Here is a 26,189-nt window from a genome sequence, read left to right on the forward strand (position 1 = left end):
TGACTCATGTGTTTTCCTTTTCAAAAATGTTAAAAAAAACAAAAATAAAAAGGAGTGTTCTCAACGTGAAACTCACAGTAACGTGGTCAAAATCTTGCCCCATTTCTTGGGAAGAGGCCACCACCTCCCTTTCTGCAATCCACTGTTCCAAGTCATCTGCCTCTCTCTTCAGCTGGAACAAATGATACATGTTTTCTAGCTTGCGCTTCCGTTCCTCGGCCATATCTTTCAGCCCAGCGTATTGTTTGTCCACCTGCCCCTGAAGTCGGATAATCTGTTCCCTAGGATTAAAAAGACAAACAAACAAATACCAACTAAAGTTAAAAAAAAACCCACCACAGTTTCAAGATTAGGAGTGATCTCGGGCATCAAACACATTAGAGGTATCAATGAGAAAGAATTCCAAAGGATGCTGAGATATTTTGCAACCCTTAGTTTATCTTTCTCCTCCACTGTTCACCCCCATGTGACTAATGGGGAAACTGAAACATGAGAAGACTCCTATGTTTCCTGAGGCACCATGGACAGGTCTATGGTAGAGGGTTTAGGTACTCTGTCTCCCACTCCAAGATGCCTTCCACTGGATGCTTAAAGGCAACAAGAAAGTCCCTTTTAGCAGATGCTGGAGATGAAATTCTGAGTCCCTAAATAAAACTGTGCAAGTTTCCTTCTGTCTCAGAAGAAAGATCCTTACCATGTGCCACTCTTTTTACTGGGTCTTTAGGCATTGCAAGGAGTTGGGGGTTTTTTGTGTTTTGTTGTGTTTTGTTTTATTTTCAGGCAATTGGGGTTAAGCAACTTGCCCAGGGTCACACAGCTAATAAGTGTCAAGTGTTTGGTCTGAGGCCGGATCTGAACTCAGGTTCTCCTGACTTCAGGGCTGGTGCTCTACCCACTGTGCCACATACCTTCCCCTTGCAATGAGTTTTGATGACCAGATTCCTTACCAACCATCTCCTTAGTTTAGGCCAATCAGAATTCATTGTGAAGAATGAACTTACTCATTATCTTTGCAAGCAGGTTGATAAAACAGTTTTTATCCTTCACCAATGCCCAACACATCATCAGCCCATTACCAGGGAGGAACACTGATTGGCATCACCTACATAGCACTTAAAGGTTTACAAGGCACATTGTCTCCTTTGAGTCTTACACGGGCCCTTAAAATGTAGTAGTCAAGTGATTTGACTACTATCACGCAGCTAGTAAACTGGGCAAGATTTGAACCCAAGTCTATATGAGTTCAAAGCAAACTGGAACTAAGTGATTAAACCTTGCACACCTTTCCATCCAGAGATACCACTACTAGGTCTATGCTCCAAAGAGATCAAAGAAAGAAGAAAAGGATCTATATGTATAAAAATATTTATAGCTTTTTGAAAATTAGCTTTAAAAAATGAGAAACCAAGAGTGTGCTCATCTATTGGGGAACGGCAAAACAAATTATATTATGGAATGTAACAGAATATCATATATATATATATAATTATTAATAAGAAATAATGAAATAGCCTCAGAGAAAACTGGGAAAATCTATGAACTGCCTATAAAATGATGCAGAATGAAGCGAGCAAAGCCAGGAGAACAATTTAAATAATCACAACATTATAAGGAAAAATAACTTTGAAAGACTCCAGTCAAGGCAATGACAAACCATTACTCCAGAGAGCCAAAGATGAACCATGGTACCCACCTCCTGATACAGAGTTGGTGGACTCAAGTTACAGAATCAAACATACATTTTTGGACATGGCCAATGCAAGAATAAGAATTTGTTCTGCTTGATTATACATATATATATATACATACATATATATATATATATATATATTTATATATATATTTATACATATTTGTTATGAGGCTTTTCATTTTCTTTTGTTGTTGCTGAATGGGAAGTATAAGAGTGGAAAGGAGAGAAAATAAATACTTGTTTATTAAAAATAAAATTTAATAAATTAAATAAAATATATCTGACATCAAGTCCAACACTCTGTCTAGCATGCTGGCCTTTAGACACTGGGGAAAAAGCTTGAGTCCTGAGCACTGAAGGCAAGTGTAGAGTACACTGTGGAGGCAAAGAGGTCCTTCCTTGGTGTTCACAGAAGAACAGCATAGGACACTGGACCATGTTCCTGGAATTACAAGGACAATTTTTATAGTGGCTGGTGTGAGCTTCGTATATTTCATCTTAGTAGCTGGCAAGGCCATGGCTGGAAAGTTGTGATTTCTGCACCAAAGTTAAATGGTATAAAATAAAACAGAATATACTTCTTGGTAGCATAGTAGATAGACTACTGGACCTGAAGTCAGGAAGACCTGAATTCACATCCTACCTCAGACACTTAGTGCTGTAAGTCACTTAACTGCTGTCTGCCTCAGCTTCCTGATTTATAAAATAGGAATAATAATAGCACCTCCCTCCCTCCCAGAATTGTTGTGAGGAACAAAAGAGACATTTTTGTAAAGCACTCTGCAAACCTCAAAGCATTATATAGATATAAATGTTGGGTATCATCTTCACCCTCCTCCAGAATTTAAACTAGAAAGCTCAAATAACAGGATTTTTTCCTATAATATTATACATTGACATTCATAATAATAATTCTGAGACATCTGAAGGACTTGCTGGGTCATCAAGAATAAGTTAAGTTAGATTTAGTACAGTCTAATGCTAAGTATATTTTATTATATTCTAGCTCTCTGAAAATGGGTAATATACATATATATTTGGTGTATATGAAAACTCTGTTAACCAAAATATACAATTAACTCCTCCAGTAAAGTCCTCCTTTGTTGCCTTATCATGGTACAAAGGTGAGCCTAGGTTCTAGAAGGCCATACCACTTGAGCACAAGATCTGGTAATAACTAACGGTCTGGAAAAACTCTGAACATGAGCCAAGTGATTGCCCAGTCTGTCATCTAACACCCAACTTCAATAAATATGGACTCTTCACCTATTTAATTACAGATTACAAATCAAAATCTGATTTAACTATCGTGCTTGATTTTTCAAGCATAAAAATCAATTCTCAAAGTTTGTCTACGAAATCACAATGGAGCCGCAATCTGTTGCACAAAGAATGCGCACCAATGAAATAACAGATCCTTGAAATACTGAATACTTAGGGTAAGTATTCATTTAACTAGACTAATAATAACTAGCATTTACATAGCACTTTAAGATTTGCAAAGTACTTTATAGATATTATCTCATTTGATCCTTCCAACAACCCTGGAAGGTAAGTGTTATTATTATTCCCCTTTTGCAGATGAGGAATCTGAGACAGGCAAGGTTAAATGATTTGCTGCCTGTGGTCACCCGAGCAGTATCTGAGGTTCGAACTCAGTTCTTCCTGATACCAGGTCCAATGCTCTATCCACTGCACCACCTAGCTGTCTAACCCATTCCTAGTTTGGGAACTAGTTTACTAGAAGTTGGAGTTACTAAAACCAAAGCTAAATAATGAGATTAAATCAAGACATTCAATAGAACAAAAGTTACCTCAAACCCCCATTTTTGGTGGAAATCAAAAACATTTTTCCCACCAAGATTTGTAGCCAGGTCCTTCTTCCCTAAACACCAAAAAAAACCTGTCAGGTGTGCCCTAAACAGAAGAATAAGCCCCACTGTTACCCACCCCTCAGGGTGACCAGCAGACAGGAGTTTCTGAGCCCGGCCAGCCAGCTGCTTGATATTCTTCCCATACTCCTCAACTGAGCGCTGCTGCCGCAGATGTCGCTTTAGCATCACGATGGCGCTCTCTTCATCCTGGATGGAAACAGAAGTGCCATCATGCTCCAGCTTAGCTCATTCTTTGCCGTCCCTTCCTGAAGCTCCCACAATGGAAGAAACTACAGGACAACTGCTGGAGGTCCCCAAGAATGCAAGCAAATTCAGCACTCTAGATTTTACCCCACCACCACAAGTGCACACATGCACACGCGCGCGCACACACACACACAGAATGAAGACCATCATGGCTCTCTCCAGCAATGTGATTTCTTGCCAGAGTCTAATCCTGTTAAGAGTTCCTTCCATTGCACCCAGATCTTTATAAGTGTGGTGCACCTCACACTAATTTGGAGAAGAGAGCTGACTAAAACCCTCTGGATGCATTCTACACTATTTTCCTATTAATTCCCAACATGCCCACCTGCTCTGGTGTCATCATCATCCCAGAGATGTGCCATGGTAATTCCTGCCTTCACACCTTTCGCTCATGCTATTTCTCTTACCTGGAATGCCTTTCTTTTTTCTTCTCTGCCTTTCTAAATCCTACCGGGGTCTCATGTCCTCCATGAAGTCTTCACTTATGATCGTAGCTCTAGAACTGGAAGGGGCCTCAGAGATCATCCTTTCCAACCCTCTCATTTTACAGATATGGAAAATTAGGCCCAGGGAGGTTAAGTCATCCAAAATCACATGTGTAGCTAGCGTCAGAGGCAAGATTCAAATTCAGGTCCTCGGTATCCAGAGTCAGTGGTCTTTCCCTTGTATTACACTGCCTTGCAGTATACCTAGCCCTCAAAGACTGACTTCAAATCTGGATTCCTATGGAATTTATAATCTGTACCACACATTTTAGCAATTAATTTTGTACTATCAGGGTGTTTATTGTTTCACATGGAAAAATAGTACATAATTTTATTAATGTATATATTATATGTTATATTAGTATATTAGTATTAATTAGCATAGTATATACAATATTTATATACTAATACTAATGTATTGGTTCCTCAGAAGTAACATAAGACCCTTGGAGGACTATATTTTATATTTTGTCTCTATTATCCATGGTATTTAGGCCAGCGCTAAATGCAGAATAGGCAATCAGTAATCACTTGCCATCTAACTAAAGCATAGGAAATTATCAAAGAGTAGGGGATGGAGGAACAAAAAAGCTGTAGAAGGGAATAAGGGGATAGGAAAATCAGGCAATGCCAAATTCAAAAAGAGTTGGGTCTACGGACAAATGAGTGGCACATTTATACTGAATTTAGAGTCTCTTCTCTGAGAAGGGTGTCCCAAAGTAGAACACGTGAGATTTCCTATTCTACCTTTGAACCCTTAGGCTCTGACCCCACAAAATAAGTCCCCCTCACCTACACTCACCACATACTTCTAAAGCTTGACAGACTTTAACCCTCTTGTTTCTTAGCTTTGCTCCGTCTTTATGGGTATGGATACTTCTTTGGCCAAGGACATCTGAACTAGACAGAGTAGGAGCTGGCTGCCTCCTCCCATCCTGTGGGGAACCCAGCTGGCTCCCTTGACCTCACTGTCTCCCAAGCCACACAATGACTGACCTTGGGAGTCTCGTCAGAGATCACATAAAGTTCCTGTTCACTGATCCAGGCCTCTGCCTCTCCAGCATCCAAGTAGTACTGCTGAGCCTCATTGGCCTCCCGTAGCCTCCGCAACCGCTGAGCGGTCTCATCTTGGAGCAATTTCCACGAGCCCTGCAGATGCCCCAGGCGCTCTGCAATGTCTTGGCAATCTATCTCAGCCACCTCCACCAGCTCATGCCCTCGATGTAACACATCCTCTATCCGGGGCGCGTGGCCCACAATTTCATTCTGTAGTGTCTGCAGAAGATAAAAGATGGGCACTCCTTAGACTGATTCAGTCATAGCGTTATAGGATCATAGGAAAGTCAGAGCAGAAATCATCTCATTCACCTCTTTTACTTTATAGACTAGGAAACTGAGGCCCAGAGGAGTCACAGGATCCTAGATGTGGAGCTGAAAATGTCCTTAGAATTAGATAATTCAGTTCAGGGTTCTTTACCTGTTTTGTGTCATAGACTCTGCTGGCAGTCTAGTGAAGCTTATGAATCTCTTCTTAGAATAATGTTTATAAATGCATAAAACAAAATACATAGGATTACAAAGGAATGAAATACAGTTCGTTCACACACACACACACACACACACAACACACACACACACACACACACACAAGTTCATTGGCCCTATTTTAAGAACCCTAGATAGTCCAACCTTCTAAATTTACAGATGAGAAAACTGAAGCCACAGAACCGAAGTGCCCAGGTGCTGGGATTTGAACACAGGTCCTCTGACTGCCGATCCAGAACGTTTTCCGTTGTTCTGGGAGAGGTAACTTTTTTTAAGATCACATTTCTAGTTTCATACCTCATGACTTTCACCCGCCCTTCAGACTTGGTTCTAGTTTCCTAATTTTCTTTCTCTTGACCTGTGATTTTCCACTAAGCAGCACTCAGAAAAGCTCAGCGGCAGCCTACATCTTAGAAAGTTGCCCGGGGTACCTAAAGGAGGAGTGACTTGGTCACCAAGTTAGAATGTATAAAAACAGTCTTTCCTGACACCAAGGAAGGACTACACCATTCTGCATCTCACATACAGAAAAACATATTTTAGGGTTGGAAGGGATCCCAGTCACCTTCTAGTCCCCAACTCATTATCTAAAAATGAATCTCCATTAAGAACATCCAAGTGTCCATCTAGTCTCTACCTGAAGACCTCCTATTGGCAAGGGTGGGGGACCTATTACCATGTAAAGCAGCCTATTCTGTTTTTGGACAACTTTAATAGATGATTTTCTCTGACATCAAGCCTAAATTTGTCTCTCTGCAACTTCCATCCATTGATCCTACTTCTGTCTTCTGGGGCCAGAAAAGAATGGGTCTATCCCTTCCCCATGAAAGAAAGTCTTCAAACGTCCAGCTGGACACAGTTATCACATCCTCTGAGTCTTTTCTTTATGCTAAACATTCACAGGTCTTATATAGTACAGACTTGAAGCCCTTTATGATTCTAGATAGTCCTCTTTGGACTCTCTCTAGTTCATCCATCCTTCCTAAACTGTGGTACCCAGATCTGAAAATAATACTTTAGGTAAGGGTCTGACCACAGCAGAGTACAGAGTACAATACCTCCCAAGTCCTAGATGCATTAGTCCTAATCACATTAGGGTTTTTTTTGGCTACCACCTCATATGGCTTTCTCATACTGAGCTTGCAGACCACCAAAACCTCCCCAATTTTTTTTTTGAGTTAAGTGACTTGCCCAGGGTCAAACAGCTAGTAAGTGTCTGAGGCTGGATTTGAACTCAGGTCCTCCTGACTCCAGGGCCAGTGCTCTATGCACCGTGCCACCAAGCTGACCCAACCCCAGCTCTTTAAAAATAAAATGTTACCTAACCATGCCACACCCACCTTTTATCTGTGAAGATGATTTTTTGAACCCAAGTATGATGGTATGTACATGTATCCTTATCAAATGTGTGGTTTTAAGTAAAAGTGAAGCTCAGTTGCTTCTGTACAAAAAAAAAAAGGACTTGGCTTCTCTATATGAATCATTTTACTTCAGACTTAACGATGATTTACTTTATATCTAGTTTGAACTTCTCCTCTCCAACCAGGAATATCATTAATGCATATTTAGTCATAAGGAAGACCAAGATGAAAATCTGCTGTCCCCTGTCACTGGAACTCTCTTCTTCCTCAGCTCTACCTTCTGCCTTCCATAAGGTCCCACCCAAAGTCCTACCATCTGCAAGAAGCCCTCCCTGATTCCCCTTAAATACTAATGACTTCTCTCTGTTCATCATCTCCTATTTATCTTGTGTATACATCATTTGTACATCATTGCTTGCATGTTACCTCTCCCATTAAGATGTGAGATTCCTGAGAGCAAGGACCATTTTTAGCCTTTCTTTGTATCCCCAGAACTTAGCATAAGACTGCTGATAATGAAACAAAATCACCTTATATGGCAAGATGGCATAGTTTAAACAATGATCTTCATTCAGAACAAAGTTTCTACCATTACTGATACATGGGATAATGTTTGCTAAGCATCCCCAACTCTGGGATCTGAAAAGGCTATGCAAATATCGTGGCCATCACATTCATTGCAACCTTTTATCTGAGCTGGCACAGAGTAAGAAGGTAGGTAATATGTATTTGTTGAGTTGAATTAATTTTTTTGGAGGCAGAAGAAGGGATCCACTCATTCCTGTAAGCTACCATTGCATATCTTTCCTCTTCTAGCTAACTTCTTTGAGAAAACCATCCATAATACGTGATTCCACGTTCTCTTCTTTCACTCACTTCTAAACCTTCCGCAGTCTTAACTTTCCACTTCATTATCCAACTGAAATTGCTCTCCCCAAAGTTACCAGTGGATCTCCTAATTGCTAAATCTAATTTTTTCCCAAGTCTGATCCTTCTTGATCTTTCTGAAGTCTTTGACACTGTTGATCACCATCTCCTCCCCAATACTTTCTCCTCCTGAGGTTTTCAAGGCACTGCTCTCTCCTGATATGCCTACCTGTCTGGCAGCTCCTTCTTAATTTTCTTTGATCCGTCTTTATCCAGGTTATGCCTATTAACCACGAGTGTCTCCCAAGGTCTCATCCTTGGTCATCTTCTCTTTTCTCTCTATACTATCTTGATTAGTGATCTCATCACTGTGGGTTCAATTATCTCTAGGCAGATGATTCCTGGATCCATAGATCCAGCCTTAATTTCTCTTCTGAGCTCCAGTCTAACATTACCAACTGCCTTTTGCACATCTAGAGGTAGAGGTCCCCAGACCTCTCATCTCAAGCTCAACATGTCCACAACAGAGCTCATTATTGCTCTTCCTGTCCCCCCAAACCTCCCCTCTTCCTAACATTTCCCATTACCGTCAAGAGCACCATCATCTCAGCTACCCAGACTTACAACCTCAGTTTCGATTCCTTGTTCACCCTCACCACATATATCCAACTTGTGGTCAAGTCTTGTCATTTCTATCTTTACAACAACTCATACATTTCCCCTCCTCTCCACTCGTATTTCTATCACCCTTGTATGGGCCCTCATGACCTCTCACCTGGACTACCTCAATACCTTCTAACTGGTCTCCCTGCTTTACATCTCTTTCCATTGCAATCCATTCTCTATCTGGCTAAGCCTGTGGAAAGTAAGTTTCCTAAAGCAGAGGTTTGGTCACTCTCACCAGCCCAACCCAAAAAATGTCAGTGGTTTCTTATAACATCTAGAATCAAATATAAAACCTTCTGTTTGGCATTTAAAACTTTTACCTGCCCCTTTCTTACCTTTCTAGTCTTGCACTTCATTCCCCCTCCACTTACTCCCTGATCAAGATGTATTGGTCTATTTTTCAATTTTTCATGTACAACACTCTATCCATCAAATCTATTCCTTGGCATTGGCCATCACCCATGCTTTGAATGTTCTTCCTTTTTACCTCCACTTTCAAGATTCAGCTCAACTTTTATCTTCTTTAACTACTTCTTCTAGTTTCCCCAGCTGCTTGTACACCTCCCCTTTAAGATTACTGTCCATTTCACTATATGTGTGTGTGTGTGTGTATGTATATATATATATGTATATATATATATGTATATATATGTATATATATGTATATATATGTACATATATGTATATATGTATATATATGTATATATATATATATATGTATATATGTGTGTGTGTATATATATGTATATATATATACACACACATATATTTAACTATATATATCATCTATATACATATATATATACACACATATATATACATATATACATATATACATATATACATATATATACATATATATACATATATATATATATATGTATATATATGTATATATATGTATATATGTATATATATGTATATATGTATATATGTGTGTGTATATATATGCATATATATACACACACACATATATTTAACTATATATATCATCTATATGTATATAATTATACATGCACACACATATACTTTACATAGTTGGTTTGCACATCTTTGCCTTCATTAGAATTTGAGCTCCTGGAGAGCAGAAACAGTGTTTTTGCCTTTCTTTATATCCCTAACCTTTAGCACAGAACCCTGCCCATAATAGGCACTACTTAAATGCTTGTTCACAGACTGATTCCATCCTCCTGTCCCCAGACCTATGGCCTGGCACAACCACCACTCTTTTTTAAAGTAAATTTTATTGACAAGCTTATGTTTTTACATCACAGTCATTTCTGAATAACTCTCCCCCACACCCACCCCCCAATAAGCACATACACACATACACTAAGCCCTCCCTATTAACAAAGAAAAACAGTTTAACAAAACCACCTGACATAGTAACCAAAACTTATCTCATATAAAACATTCTGCCTCTTCAGTCTACTATTTCTCTACTGAAATGAGATTTCATTTTATCATCTGTTCTTTGGGACTGAGATTGGTCATTACAGTTATTCAGAGTTGGGCTTCCTTTTCATGTTCTTTTCATTTACCAAACTGTCGACATTATATACAATACTGTCCTGGTTCTGCTTATTTCATTCTGCATCAGTTCACAAGTCTTCCTGTGTTTCGCTGAATTCTTCATATTTATTGTTTCTCACAGCACGATAACACTTTATATTTATCTACCACAATTTGTCCCACCATTTCCAGATGACAAGCATCCACTTTTTTGTTTATTTGTTTGTTTGTTTTGGGGGTTTTTTTAGGCAATTGGGGTTAAGTGACTTGCCCAGGGTCACACAGCTAGTTAAGTGTCAAATGCTTGGTCTGAGGCTGGATTTGAACTCAGGTCCTCCTGACTTCAGGGCCAGTGCTCTATCCACTGTGCCACCTCGCTGCCCCCAAGTATCCCCTTTTTGAGGAATTGCCATCAGTTTGTGGAATGGCCATTTCTGAAATGGCCTTTAGGTAACTACCATTGCCCCACTTCCTTGGGCAGCTCTTTAATCACACCTGACCTTCTTCTCACCTTTCCTGGACTTCAGGATAGGTTTTGTTTTTCTTCCACCATCAGTGTTGTATTCTTGTGGGGCAGCTAGCTGGGCAGGCTGCTTTGTCCCTCATATCTCCTTGTATAGGATTTCCTAATATATTTAAAAGAGGAAAGCTTCCAGAAGGCAGGGGCAGAGCAGTACAGTATATAGAGTATAGTAACCAGAATACTACAGGTGCATAAATTCTTAAATACTAACACATTCTCCCCCAAATCTGCTGAAAGCCAATATTAATCAAAGATTTCTCCAACGTGCTAGAATCTTTGTGCTTCTATTTCAACAACCTGCCCATTCTCCTTCCCATGAGCTTTCATGATCTCCACAAATCTGTCTTTAAAATGAAGTCTTTTTTTTTCAAAAACGTTTCTCCCAAGTTTTTAGCTGAAGTATCTTCTGTTCCAGTTGACTCAGCTAACCTAGGCAGTTTAAAACATTTGGTCGCAGGACTTAGAGCTAGAACTAGAAGGAATTTTAAAAGGTTATCGAATTATTCTACAGGTGAAGGAAGCTGAGGCCTCTGGAGATGAAGTGACTTGCCCAAGGTCACACAGGTAATAAGTGGAAGAACCAGGATTAGAACCCAGGTCTTCTGACTCCAAATCCAGTGTTCTTTCAAATACACACCACCATCTTTCCCCCAAAGATCCTTTTTCCCTTCTTGGTAGGGTGAATCTCATCCTTATTTCCTGAAACAGCACCCCAGAGCCAGGGAAGTTGAAACCTTCTTGGTGATAAAATTTATGAAGCCAGATGTTGACCTCAATGATACACATGTCCTCTACAGCTCCTTCTCCTAATGAAGAAGAATTATAAAGAAAATTAAGCCATGTTTCTACCCTTCAAGACCCTCAAGTCTAGTAAGCTCTCCTCTCCTTAGACTCTCACTTGGCTGTGCCATTGGGACTCATGTGACTAAGAAGCATGAGACAGGTACCAAAGGAGTTTTGGAAGGCTCTTTCCTTATAATCCAGGTCCTGGCATGACTCCTAGGACTCTGTGTCCTGCCTGTAGATTACAATGTCCATTATTCTTCAGAAGAAACTCTAAATGCTCCCAACCAGTAATTCTCCCAAGGGCACCTGTCACTGTTCTCCCAGGGCCGAAAAGCAACCCTCCCCAAACAAAGATAGGCCTGCATACCAGTTCCTGACCTAGATACTGGTCCGAGTGGGGCAAAGGAGGCCTTCTGCTTATGGGAGAAATCTGCAACCATGTCCCTGATGGGTATGGAAACAGTGAAACTGTAAAACTAGTCTCCTCCCCACATTTAGCTTTATTTAGTAGTCTGCATTTTGAAAAAACACGGCACATTTGGCATCTGTTCAGTTTCAAAACCCTGATCCCCTGACTGGTGCCAGGCAGGCTCAAAGCCCATCCCTGGCTGAAAATCAACTAGCAGATGGACGTGTTCTCGGAGAATAGCATCCCAGGCTTAAATAGTCTTCTGGTCTGATTTGGTCCCCAGAGAGTATCCTCAATGCCAAAATAATTCTGGTGTCCCATTAACCTTCTGAGTCCTAATGTTACTCAGGGTCCAAACTTAGCCTTGAAAACAGGACCAGCAAGTGTGGGAGGTGATCCTGTAGATGAATTTTACTGGTTTCTTCTCATTAAAATCCAGGACATGTCTCTGATAGGCAAACACTTTAATAGGAGAACATAACAATCTGATAGGGTGTAAAAGGCTTACCTGACCCCTCACCCACCTTGGTGACCTGAAGGCAAAGACTCAGAGCCTGAGAGGCCTAGTCCCACACATTCTTTCCCCTCAAAATTTGTATTCTCTCTATATATTTCAAAATGCGCTCTCTCCCTTAGAGTACCAGGTAAGGCTTTGAGACCTCAAACCTACCGATGAAAATACATCCATGTATCTAGCCTATCTATTATAGACTGCCTTGCTTAGGTTAGGGATGGGGCCTGCCTTCCCAGGTAGAGAGAGGATCAAGCCACCATGAAGAGGAGGGTGAGTTGGGGGGAGGTGTTTGGCTCACCTGGTTTTTCTTCATGAGCAGCTGCACACTTTGGAGGTTAGTTCCATAGTCAGCTGACTGGGCAAGTGGTAGCCTTTCTTCCACCCAGAGCTAAAGAAGACCAAAAAGTGAGGGGATGTGATGACACTGAGGCTGTAACAAAGTGGTATGCCAGTCTACCCTCTCCACAATCCATTTTTCAGACCCTGCCCCACCGCAAGTCATACAGTGTGGTGATGTCATTTCTCAACTCAAAAACCTTCAATGGGTCCCCACTGTCTATGGAATAAAACAGAATTCTAACTCTGATGTTCAGTGACCTTCCCCCCAAAATGGCCCAACTTATCTACCTTTTCTTTTCTTATACTACTCCCTTTCATGCAGTTTTCATTCTAGCCAAAATGAACCAGTCTCATTTTGTTTTCTTTGTGACTTTGCTCACACATGGAAATGGATTGCCCCCATTTATTTCTGTCTTCTCCCTTCCTTCAAGCCTAACTCAGACATTATTTTCTCCTTGAAGTGATCCCTGGTAAAAGTGATTTATTTCTCCTCAAATTTCTCTCAGCACTTTGCTTGGATCTCACTTTAGGCATTTTCCTTTTATCCTTTATACATCAGATCGTAAGGTCCCTGAAGGCCAGCTGTGTCATATTTATCTTTGTATTCCCCCAGCCTAGCTCAGAGCCTTGTCCATTGTAAGTGCTTAATAAATGTTTATTGAATTGAACAGAACTGAGTGACAATGAGGTACCTCCTGATGAAAGACTGAGAGAAATTTGGTGACAGCTATGTGGAGGACAGGGAGAGGCTGGGGACTCACCGTCTCATCCTCTACATCCCTGTTGATCTGCAACTTGGCTCGAGATGACTCCAGCTGTTTCTTCCTCTTACCCAGAGGCACTAGCAGGTCCAGGAACCGCTTCTCAATGCTTGGCTCTGTACCATCCCCTTCAACCCCTACTGGGGGCACCTGGGACAACAGCTCTCCCAACTCCTTCTTCCTCACATTCACTTGATCCTCCACCCTCTGAAATCCAAGAAACATAGTGTCAGCCCACACTTAGAGCCCAAACAACCCTTGAAGTGGGATGAGATAGGTATTTCTCTCCATGTATCCACATCCAATCCTCCCTTCAAGGTCCAATCCATCCCATCTGCCCTTTAAAGCCTTCCTTGATTATATCAGAAGATGGATGTTAGAAGCTATTCCTCCTCTGGAACTTTACAGCACTTACAACTGTGTTGCTCTAAGAATAAACCACAAATCTACAGAAAAAAACTACAAAAAGTAGCAAGCCAGCTACTAGGAAAACTAAATGTGGTATATAATTTTTCTCTGGTTAACAGGAGAACAAAAATGAAGATGGCAGCTATGAGAAAAATTAATATAAAAACCCTTTATTTGAAGAGAAATATAAATATATAAATAATTTTATAATATATATATATTAACAGTAATTTTGTGTAATTATTTTATAATGTATACCAATTATTTTTTCTTCTCAAAGTAATCTCAGCTAAGGGGTAATGTTTATATTTAGACCAATACAGCATATTTTTAACTTACCTATTTTTTTAGGATATATTCCCCCTCCTACTTAAGGCTGTTTACAGATACATATACAATATAAAATATAGTTTAAAGCATTAAGCATGAGCCCAAGTTCTCCCCTAAGAACATTTTTGCATCTCCTAAGAGGAAAAAGATGATAACCAAGTCCACAGCAACTGAAACTTCTTTCTTCCCTCTAGCCTGTAGCCAAAGCCCATGACTCTGTCATACTCCAAGCAAAGGAGCCCCTGGTAACGTCTACCAAGAAACCCAATCCTGAGAAAGCTATCTTATAGCATCAAGGCCTGTCTGCAGCAAAGCTGTGAAATAGATGAAGGTGGTGCTTACGGATCTCCTACTTCCTAAAAGCAGCCTTCTCCCCCTTACTGTAGTCCCTTCAGGTATCCGAGGTCCCATGGTGAACACCAATGTCACCAAGGCTGTCCTTCTTGAATATATATGCCAAACCCTGTACATCTCCCTCCCTCTTCCTTACCCTGTCTCTTCTTGTCACATCTTAAACTATTCATAAAATCCCTTCTTTTTGAGAAGTCTCTTGGTTTTTCCAGCTTTAAGATGATAAAAATAATCATTCACCATCTTTTTACACATCTCAATGTTACTGATTAACAGCTGGGAAGCGAGGTGGTGAAGTAGATAGAAAGCGGGGCCTGGATTCAGGAAGACTTCTCTTCCCGAGTTCAAGTCTGGCCTCAGACACTTACTAGCTGTGTGACTCTGGGCAAATCACTTCACTCATTTGCCTCAGTTTCCAACTGAATTGAGAGAAATTTGGAAGAGGCGAGTCTTCCTAGAGCTCTATTCAATCATATTTCTGTAAGTGGTTGCCTACTCCACTTCACACAGGACAACTCTGTTCCTATTTATGCTGACCAATACCACTGGCTAGTGCTGGCTGGAGGTGGAAAGAATTACGGCCACAGTTGCTCTGAGTTCTTGCTTCTGGCGGTATTGAGAGAAAAACATACGATCCCCCCCATTCTTTGTCTTGTCTGATATTCGTAGCCATGAAGATAAAGACCCAGCTAAATTTCAAGTGGAGCAATGCTTCACTTCCCTCCAAGGAACAAACCCATGGACCTATCTCCACCAGTTACCACCAGTGAAGGATCACAACCACCATCAATCAGGAAAGTGCTAGAGGAGAAAGAGACAATTACGTAGAATTCTGGGGGAAAGTACAAGATTGAGGCCTAGGACACCTGGCTCTGTCACTAACTAGCAGCTTTACATTTCTGAATTTCAATACCCTCATCTATGAAGAACTGAAGATCTACAAGAGAATTCTTTGTAACTATAAAACTACACAATTTTCTCACATACCTTCAACTTTGTCAGCATCCGGTTAACACTAGTCAGGTCTTTGCCAGGGTCATCAGACCGCAGCTGGTCCTCCATGGCACTGATCCATTTGTTGAGGTCAGCGTACGTTTGGGCGTGAAGGTCTGAGCGGCTGGCGGCAAAGAGGTGCTGGGCCTTCTCCTGGGTGGTGGACTGTAACTCATCCCAGAGTCGGTGCAGCTGCCTCAGCCGTTGCGTCACTACATCTGTAAACTGTGGCTTCTCCTCCATCAGCTGCCTTCCCTCCTGCATGGGGAATGAAGAAGAGAGCTCACCATGAGGCCTTCAGGGATGACTGGGGAGACTCCTTCTACAAGAAGGAAGCAGTGCCCATGACCATTGAGGTAGGGCACTGAAAGAACAGAGAATTAAGTAGGGAGCACAATCCCAAGGTCAAGAAAAGGACTAATTCAAAGACAGTAAAAACACCCAGAGTTCAGCCTTTGCAGGGGCCATGGTGCCACAGGGATGGGTGCTAGTTAGCAACTCAATGAGGCAGTAGAAGCTGGGAGAAGGAAACAATCTCACCAGTTTGTGCTTAAAAACAAAACAAACAAACCTCCTTGAGGCTCATAGCTACATAAATTTGTCCAAAATCTCCCGGCCAAATCACCTCTAATATAAAACTTCTCTCTTTTTGCAGTCTTCCTCCACTCTTTACTATGACCTCCAGGATCTTCTTTTAAGACTCTTCCTCTTGAAATGATTTTAATTGGATTTAATTTGCATAGAAACCTACATGGTGAGGCACCAAACCCCACCAAAGGTGGGCCTAACAATATCCATCCTACACCTGTTCTTTGTTGGACAAATTCTAGAAGATACAAAAGAAAGCAGAAAGAGCTCTGGATTTAGAGTCAAAAGGCCTGGGTTTAATTCCAGCTATGGAGCTTGTTGGCTATGAGACATCGGGCAAATTAATTAACCTTTCTCACCCTTGACTTCTTTATCTATAATGGAGACAGTAAAACACGTATTAACAACCTCATAGGATTCTTTATGAGAATCATGTGAGACAGGAATATGAAAAAAAAAACTTTACTGATACCAAGTGCTAAATAAAATAAACCTTTTTTTCTTAAAAAAAAAAAAAGCATCATTGCAGTTATAGAATGCAAAATTCCTGGGTCTAATTCTTGTCACATTTTAAACTATGTCACATCTTAAACTATTCATAAAATCCCTTCTTTTTGAGAAGTCTCTTGGTTTTCCATCTTTAAGATGATAAAAATAATCATTCACCATCTTTTTACACTTCTCAATGTTATTGATTAACAGCTGGGCAGCTAGATGGTGAAGTAGATAGAAGGCGGAGCCTGGAGTCAGGAAGACTCCTCTTCCTGAGTTCAAGTCTGGCCTCAGACATTCACTAGCTGTGTGACCCTAGGCAAATCACTTCACTCATTTGCCTCAGTTTCCTCATTTATAAAATGAGCTGGAGAAGGAAATGGCAAAACCATTCCAGACACAAATGAGGCTAAGAAACGTTGTACACAATTGAACAACAGGAACTTGATCAGCCACATCCTATATACAACTAATTCTGGACACTGTTTGGTGGCCCAGATGAGGAAAACTAAATATGACCATAAACAACTATCATTATCCTGGTAACATGCCTTCAGCAACTTTACCAGCTTTGGTTATACTGTCCAAAATGTCCTGAGGACAACTTTTACATCCTGATGGACACTGCCCCTTGTAAGTCACTACCAATTCTGCTGTCTCATGTCCCCATCTATAACGGTGTTGATTCTACAGGAGTTTGAGAGGCTTAACAGTGTCTATTTAAGGACCTTGAAGGGTGATTCCTGAATAAAAAGAGCTATTAAAATGAAGTTATTGCACCTCCAAATCCTATGATTCCAAGAATTCTGCACATGATCTGGGTGAAGCTCCAACCAGGCAGGCCAGTCCCCATCTGCTTTACCTTATCCACTTTCTCCAGCCACCCTTGGTTGGAAGCCAGTTCTGCCATGAATGCTTGATGCTTCTGCCATTTGTTGTGCAAGTTTCGGGCCTCTTCATAAGAAATATCTTGAGATGATAGTAGCTTGTCATTGATCCAGAGGGTGAGCTGTAGGCAGAAAACTTGGGTTGAATCCTCCACAAACATGGCGATACCCTGCTTCTCAAGGACTCAGAACAAACCTACCACCCGTCAGGCTTGTGAAAGAAGTGCTTCCACAGGAGCCAGGGTAGTGCAATGGGCTAAGAGGAGAATGTGTGAGACCCCTACCTGGCTTGAATAGGAAAACCCCTTCCCTAGTTGGTGTTGGAGTTCTTCTAGTGTTAACACTGGGCTTCCATTTACTTGTCCCCAACATCCTTCTAATTGCCCAACTTTCTGGCCTTGAACCCAGTATAATACTGTTGACAATTCTATTATCTTCTATTGATAAGAAATACTTATTTTCTATTGTGAGCTCTTTGTTTATATAATGTATCACCCCACCAAACTGGAAACTCCTTGAGGGCAGAAGGATTCTTATTTAGTACCTATGGCTGTCCCCACATGATACTCTAAAAAAATCAGCCACTTGATAAATGCTTATTAAATTGCCTTCTTGGATCTTTAAATTCTAGCTAAGATATTGCTAATGAACAGAGAGCAAATGTTTGACAAGGAATGAGGTCAAGAATAGACTTATAACCATAAACAGCTTAAGAAGTATGGTGATGGGTATTAAAGATTTCTAACATGTGAACTCTCATATAGTCTCATCTAATATCCTACCATCTGTAAGAAGCCTTCCCCCTTCCGGCTTACTACTCACGCCTTTACTCTGAGATTATCTTCAATTTATTCTGAAAACATCTTGTTTCTAAAAAGTTGTTTGCATGTTTTTTCTCTCATTAGCTTGTGAGCTCCTTGAAGGCAGGGATTGTTTTGGCCTTTATTTGTATCCCTAGTACTTAGACTAATTCCTGGCACATAGTAGATGCTTAATAAATGCCGGTTGACTTGACTTGGTGTGCTAATGCTGGGATTAAGCCTGCATCATTCCAAAGCATCCCTTTCCAAAGTCTAATAAACTAGTCATTGAGGGGGTAAAGGCAAGGGATAATGAGTATAAAGTTCAGGTGTGAAGTGAAGTCACACATAAACCCTGGAGCAGATGACCTTTTCTAAAAAAGAAAGCAGGCAATTCCCTTCAAGTCAGATCACCAGGGGAGGTCCTAAACCTTATATCAGACTATTTTTCCTGAAGACAATATAAAACCAGAAGAAAAAGGAAAAGCTAGAGGCCATCTGAAATGACAGGGAGTCAAGCCTCTGGGATGTCTTCTGTTTTTTTTCCCCCCTTGTACACCATATTTTTTTTTTATTTGGAAGGGATTTTAAAGGATTTGGGGACGGGTTGGGAGATGGGGGTAGGAGAGTCCTTTAATTCTGGAAAGTTAATTCTTTAAACCCTTCTTCTAGAGTACTACCTCCTGACAGTTTTGTAGGAAGTTCTGAAGGTCCAAGTTGTCTCTCAGGAGAAGTGCTGCTTCCTGGGATTTCTCATTATTCTTCTTGTTCCTAGAAGGAAAGTTGGTCAAGAGAGTCATAAAAATATAGGAAATAACAGTCCCCTTCCTTTGACTTATTGCCAAGGCCCTGGGAATAGAATGCCAGGTCTAGAGTCAGGAAGACCTGAGTTAAAATTCAGCCTTAGATCCTTACAAGCTGTGTGACTCTGGATAAGTCACTTAACCTATTTACCTCAGTTTCCTCATCTGTAAAATGAGAATAATAATAGCCCTTACCTTCCAGGGTTGTTGTGAGGATCAAATGAAATAATAATTATGAAGCATATAGTACAGTGCCTGGCACATAGTAAGTGCTACATTAATATTAGCTATTCGCTATTATTAACAACTATGTGACCAAATATTAGAATATTAAGCCTTTTAGAAGGAGGTTTTTTTTTTTTTAGGCAATCAGGGTTAAGTGATTTGCCCAGAATCACACAGCTAGTAAGTGTCTGAGACCAGATTTGAACTCAATCCTCCTGACCCAGGGTCAGTGCTCTATTCACTGTGCCACTTAGCTGCCCCTATTGTGGGGGTTCTTCACCCTTTTTGTGTCATGGTTTCCTTCGGGTCCCTACTAGACCTCCTTTTCATTACTGTAAGAAATATGAAATTTCAGGTAGAGGTTAGCGAAAATAGAGATCAATTTTTTTCTATCAAAGTTTGCAAGCTCCCGAAATCTACAGACCCCAGATTAAGTACTCCTGCCTTAAAAGTTATCTAATCCAACTTCTTACCTGATATACATCCCCCAAGCATTGGATTACCTGTCCTCGATCAGCAGTACTTTTTCCTTAATTTTGTCAGAGTAGATGTTTCCCTCACTGACGAGTTTGTTCCCAGAGGCCACAGTGTTCAAGATCTTATCCTGGTTATTCTCCATGGACACTAAGAAATCCTCAAACTTACGGATCCCAGCTTCTGCAGCTTCTAATGAATCTGGAGGCTCCAGGTGAGCAAGAGTGTATTCCTATTGGAGTAAATCCCAGGATGGGGTATGAAGCCAAACCACAGTGGTAGCCAGGAAAACTCTAAGGGTCTCAAGTCCTTCACTTGTGATTTCCCAAAATACCTTTGTGGGTCTTATAATATGGGATGTTAACCATTCAGGGAGAAATTTAGGTCACTATCTTGGCTCCCCTATTCTAACAGACTAAGGGGAGGAGGAGTGGTCGGCTTGATATGTGGGGATAGAAATCCTAAGTGTAGTCAGGAAAAGGGAGGATTCAAAGGGAAAAAACTCAATCCCAATAACTAATAAAGACATCCTCAGTCTCTCCCCTTGCTGCCAGAAGACGTCTTCTTTTGCCCCGCTACCCCTCTGCCACCTCCTTCTCTATACCTGATTACTCAGGATTGCTTCTGCCTGTTTGGCATCCTTTTGGAACTCCTGGAAACCCAGGCACTGGGTAAGGAACTGGCCCCGGTTCTCCCACATTTTGCAGAGGGCGTCCCAGCCTGTGTCCACACCTTCAAGCCTCTGGCCCAGGAGCTGGTACTCTGGGTCAGTCTGGCCCTGGATCACCTTCTCCCCGGAAACCTTGACATTCTGGTAGTCATCTTTGTGTCCATCAATCTCATCTTTGATGGCTGCATGCTGTTGGAGGAGCTGCTCAGCCTCGGGCAGGGAGTCAGGTGCATCTTCTGAAGCCACAGCCTTTTGTGCCATGAACAGCCATGCCTGGAAGTCATCAAGGTCTTGCAAGAACTTCTGCAGTTGACTGGCCTCACCTAGGGATGCTTCCTGACCCTTCAGGGCTTGCTGCAACTTCTGCCACAACTCCTCAATGTAAGCCTGACGATTCCCAATGTTCTCCTGTAATTCAGGATGCTCCTGGATCAGCCGCTGGGACTCCCGCTCAAGAGCACCCATCCGGGATTGGATAGCAGCCACATCCCGCTCCAGTCCATACAGTTTCCGCTGGATAGCAATCACTCCTGCTAGGTCCCGGCCAAGATCCTTTGTTGACTCTACCACTTCTGTCTTGTCCAGAATCCACTTGCCTGTCTCCTCACAGTCCACACAATAGTTGTGTACACTGAGTGCAGAGTCCACTGCCTTCCGACACTTAGACACCATGATCTGGAATGCTTCCCATCTGGTGGGAAGAGAAAAAAACAAAATATATGGTTGGCTGTAGGTAGTGTTTTCTTCCCAGCTCCATCACTCTAGTAGTGGAAAGGAATCCAACAGGGAACAGAAAGAATATTTGCCAACATTTTCTAGGGTAAATATTTAAGTAACTAGGAACAAATATGGGCCTAAAACTTAAAAGAAACCAGACTGGATCTGTAAGGAAATAGGTTTGGGAGAAGAAAGAAATAAGAAATTTAGTTCAAGTAGAGAATGTAGAGCCAAAGTACTCCAGACAACTGACATGCATGTGTTATACTGCTATATTACATATGGATGGACTTGAGAAGGTTCAGTAGGTATGATGGTAAGCTAAGAGATTTTCTGAGCTTCCCAATAAGATTCTTCTAAGTGCTAAGGATGTTCAAACTTCCAACGAATGGATTGGATATCTCCCTAAAATATGCCCACGATCTTCGTGGGAGATAGGACCTTAAAATATAAGCTCCTTGAAATCAGAGGTCCTTTTTGGTTTGTTTTTGCATCCTAAGCACCTAATGCAATGTCTTGCACATAATAAGCAAAAAATGTTTTGAAAAAAAAGTGCCTAATGAAACAAGTTGAATGTTCTTCATTATTATTATATTGTTATATATGGGAGTGAAAGTGTGTTGTAACAGAAAGATCACTTGACTTAGAGTCAGAAAAAACTGAACTAGGAGCTCAGGTTTGCCATTACGAGCTATTTGTAGGCAAATCCCTATAAAATAGGAACAATAATACTTGCATTGTTGCTTAATACTTTGTAATTTTTACATACTAAATATGAGTTATCAGTACATAATATTAATATATGTATATACTATAGTATGCTGGAGATTCATTAATTCAATATTCATTAAGTGTTTAATATGAGTAAAGCACTGTCTTAGGTGCTGCTGGGTTGGGTACAAAGATGGATAAAATATGGTCTTTATCCTGTGGCTTCCATTTCCACCATTTTACTAAAACATCTCTCTCTCTCTGAAAACTACTTCAAAAGTACAAAATTCAAAGGACCATGAAATGCATGGTGAGTGGGAATAGGCAATACCCCTTTACCAGTGAATAACTGTGCACAAAAAGTAGAAAGGAGGGTATCAATAAAGACTACATGTGTGCCCAGAGAAGGAGTTAGGTTGATCCCATAATTAGGTTGATTCCATAGCAAAAGCAAATGATGGATGACAGATAAACAGGGCACATGCTCCAGTGGAGACACAGGCTCTGGAAAAATACTGAGGATTTAGGAGAAGACAAGGGCAAAGGATGTGCAAGATGAGAAAGGATGGATGAGGAATGATCTGTACCGCCGGACCAGGTATCCACATCAATTGCAAATCCACACAATCACAAGTTTAAGTTATTTTCTGATCACATATTTAGAACTGAAGGGAACTTGGAGGTATTCTCGTCCCATCTTCCCATTTTACCTATGAAGAAGCTTAGGTTAAGACAAGGTAAGATTTGCCCAAGGCCATAGAGGTGATAAGTGATGAGGATTGAAATGTCTACTGCGTCATGGTGCTTTCCTGTTGTCACCACAGGGAGGCAGTGTTGTACAGAGAACAGAGTAAAGAAGACTAGGACCTCTGGTGTGTTACTGCTGCATTACTACGTACAAGTCACAACTTCTACAAGCCTCAGTTTCCTCAGCTGAAATGGGGACAACACCTATAGCACTTTAACATTATCTAGGGAAAAGCCTTTTTTATATAATCACAATAGTTTCTCATCTATGTAATGAGAGGGCTATCCTAGGTCAGTGGTATCAAACCATTCATTCTTTTCAGTCGTATATGACTCTTCATGACCCCATTTGGGATTTTCTTGGCAGAGATCCTAGAGTGGTTTGTCATTTCTTTCTCCAGCTCATTTTATAGATGAGGAAACTGAGACAAACAAGGTTAAGTGACTTGCCTAGGGTCACACAGCTAGTGTCTAAGGCCAGATTTGAACTTGGGAAGATGAGTCTATAGAATACTCTATATAGAATAAAAAAATGGGGGCCAGTAAACTGTATAAATTGAGCAGCTGGGTGGCATAGTGGATAGAGTGCCAGGTTTGGAGTCAGGAAGACGCATCTTCCCGAGTTCATATCTGGCCTCAGACCCTTAACAGCTACATGACCCTGGGCACATCACTTAACCTTGCTTGCCTCCGTTTCCTCATCTGTAAAATAAGCTGGAGAAGGAAATGGCAAATCACTCCATTGTCTTTCCCAAGAAAACCTCAAATGGGGGTCATGAAGAGTCAGACATGATTGAAAAAATTGAGTTACAACAAACACTAACATTCTCCTCATATTGTCATGGCCCAACGATTCAGCTATATACACTGGATAATGCTTTGTTCATTTGGGTCTTCCTTTATTTTGGTGAAAATTGTTTTGTAAAAGAGTTGGACACAATTAAATAAAAAACAAGAAACAAAAAAAATTGTTTTGCAGTCTTATTTATATTAAACTTGTGTGTAGGTAGGTCAATGCCAGATATTTGATGCAGGGTTACTTTAAGTGGAATTTCTCTATCTCTTCTTCTTGATTTATTAGAAATTTGGATGATTTTGTGGATTTGTGTTGAAGCCTACTTCTTGTAAAAGCAATTATCTCAATTCTTATTCTCCAGAATTTTCTAAGTAAACCATCAGATAATTCACAAAAAGATTAACATGTCCTTTAATTTTATAATGCTTATTCCCTTAATTTATTTTCTTTAACTTACTGCGATAGCCAGAATTTCTATTGCTAATATCAGTTGTGATAGTCAACATCTTTGCTTCATTCCTGATTATACTGGGAAAGTTTCCAATGTTTCTCCATTAAAAATAATGCTAGCTCTTAGTTTTAGATAAATGTTTTTGATATTAGGAATGGTTCTACTTTGTTCCTATGCTTTTTAGTGTTTTTTTTTAAAACATAAATGAATGTTATGCTACAGGCTTGTTTTGCATCTGATGATACAATGATGTAATTTTTGTTTTTCAATTATTAATATGACTTATTTTGCTAATTGTTTTCCTAATGTTGGACCATCCTTTTATTTCTGATATAAATACAACTTGGTCATAATGAATATTTGGGGTATACAATGCTATAATTAGTCATTATTGTAATATTTTTTACAATGATATTCATGAGTGATTTTGACATATGGTTCTCCTTCTCTGCTTTATCATTCCCCTCATTTGACAAACAGGACTTTAATTTTTTTCAAAAAGTAAAGAAAACAAATCCTGAGACAGTTAATGTAGTAGGGAGATTATTTTATTCTTGAATATTTGACAAAAATTTACATGTCCATAAGAATTCATTTATGAATTACTCAACTTAACTTTATGAAATCAAGATTAGGTTACTTAGCCTTTGTTTTGTTAATTTGGGCATATTAGGTTTTGGTAGTTATTCATCCATTCCACTTAGGCTTTCAGTTCTGTTGCTATTTGCTGGTATGGCAGTTTGATAGTTTTCTTATTTCCTCTCCATTTGTTGTGAAATCCCCTTTTCAATTTGTTAATTTGGTCTTGCTGTCTCTTTTAAAAATCAAAATAGCTAATAGTTTATCAATTTTCTTAGTCTTTGAAAAAACAGCTCTTTATTTTATTTAATGAGTTAATAAAGTTTCTAATTCTGTTAAATTTGCCTTTAAATCTTTAAAATCTTTATTTTGTGTTCATTTCTGGATTAAATTTTTTTGTTTTTCTAGTGTTTTTTTTTTTACTTCACGGTCAAATCATTGTTTCTTTTTCTCTATTGTTAATATAATGTGCAGGGACACACACACACACACACACACACACACACACACACACACACTTTCCCTTAAGAATTACTTAAGTTCTCATCGTTTCTATTATTAGGTCTTTGGTCCACTCATTATTTGACATACTGTGTCTTAGTCTCCTTTTACATCTGTGTCTTTCGGTCATATTCCCTTAACTGAGTACCATTTTAAGTGTGCTACAGTCTGTAAAGTATGTGTTTAAGATTTCTTGCTTTCTGAATTTATGTGCTCTTTGTACCCTAGCATGTGATGGATTAGATCCCATGGAAGCCTGAGAAATATGTGTATTCTCTAACATTCTTATTCAGAAGCCTCCACTGATCTTTCACATCCAGTGTACCCAACACAATTCAAATCTAATTTTATTTTCACGTATTTTTCTGTTGGTTTTGTAATGTTAAAGTCACTTAACATTAGCGTCTAACTAGCTCTTTCTTTTTTCATTTCAGTAAGCTTTTCCTCAAAGAATTTAATAAAATGTATGCACACTTAATATAGACATTGTTTCATTATAAGTGGTGTTTTTAGTCCTAAGGTTGTTTCTCTACTTGTCTCTATTTTAAGTATTTAGGTTTACTGTTGTCTTACATGTGATTATGATTATAACTTTTTTTTTCTGGATACAGCTTGAGCATAACAGATTTTTTCCCCAGTCTTTACTTTGAATCTGATTGTCTAAGCTGTAGCTCTTGCAAGCACCAAACAGTTTAATTTTATTCCTTCATTCATTCTGTAATTGGCTTTCTCTTTACTGGTAAATTTGGCCACACTTTTCCTCTGTGTCCCACCCAACATTTTCCACCTCAGAAACTCATTGTTTCAGGTATTTTTAAGGAAATAATGACCATACACATAGTAATGTGTATGCTCTGGGGAATATATTAGGAAATTAATATTAGGTTTTGGAGAGTTATATCTTTGTCCATGTCCATGATTTCATAAGTATAGGGAAATACAAGTGTGGAAATTCCCTTTAATGATGAAGATTGCTAACTTCTCTAACTTAGTGAGTTGGCTTGGGCACTAAAAGGCTAAATGACTTGACCAGGGTCACACAAGCTTGCCTGTGTCAGAATCAA

General features: G+C 40.0%; 1 protein-coding gene across 1 annotated transcript in view; it reads right to left on the minus strand.

The window, feature by feature from the left end:
* Nucleotides 1-26,189, minus strand: part of SPTB (spectrin beta, erythrocytic) — a 167,013-nt gene that overhangs the window by 42,193 nt on the left and 98,631 nt on the right. Inside the window, 10 exon segments of the mRNA XM_021004711.2 lie at nt 77-281; nt 3,644-3,774; nt 5,316-5,594; nt 12,801-12,890; nt 13,603-13,809; nt 15,679-15,942; nt 17,627-17,773; nt 19,132-19,222; nt 19,983-20,185; nt 20,558-21,314. Coding sequence (XP_020860370.2) covers nt 77-281; nt 3,644-3,774; nt 5,316-5,594; nt 12,801-12,890; nt 13,603-13,809; nt 15,679-15,942; nt 17,627-17,773; nt 19,132-19,222; nt 19,983-20,185; nt 20,558-21,314 — 2,374 coding nt within the window.

This window comes from Phascolarctos cinereus, unplaced genomic scaffold (assembly GCF_003287225.1).
Source record: "Phascolarctos cinereus isolate Bilbo 61053 unplaced genomic scaffold, phaCin_HiC Scaffold_3;HRSCAF=262, whole genome shotgun sequence".
NCBI lineage: Eukaryota > Metazoa > Chordata > Mammalia > Diprotodontia > Phascolarctidae > Phascolarctos > Phascolarctos cinereus.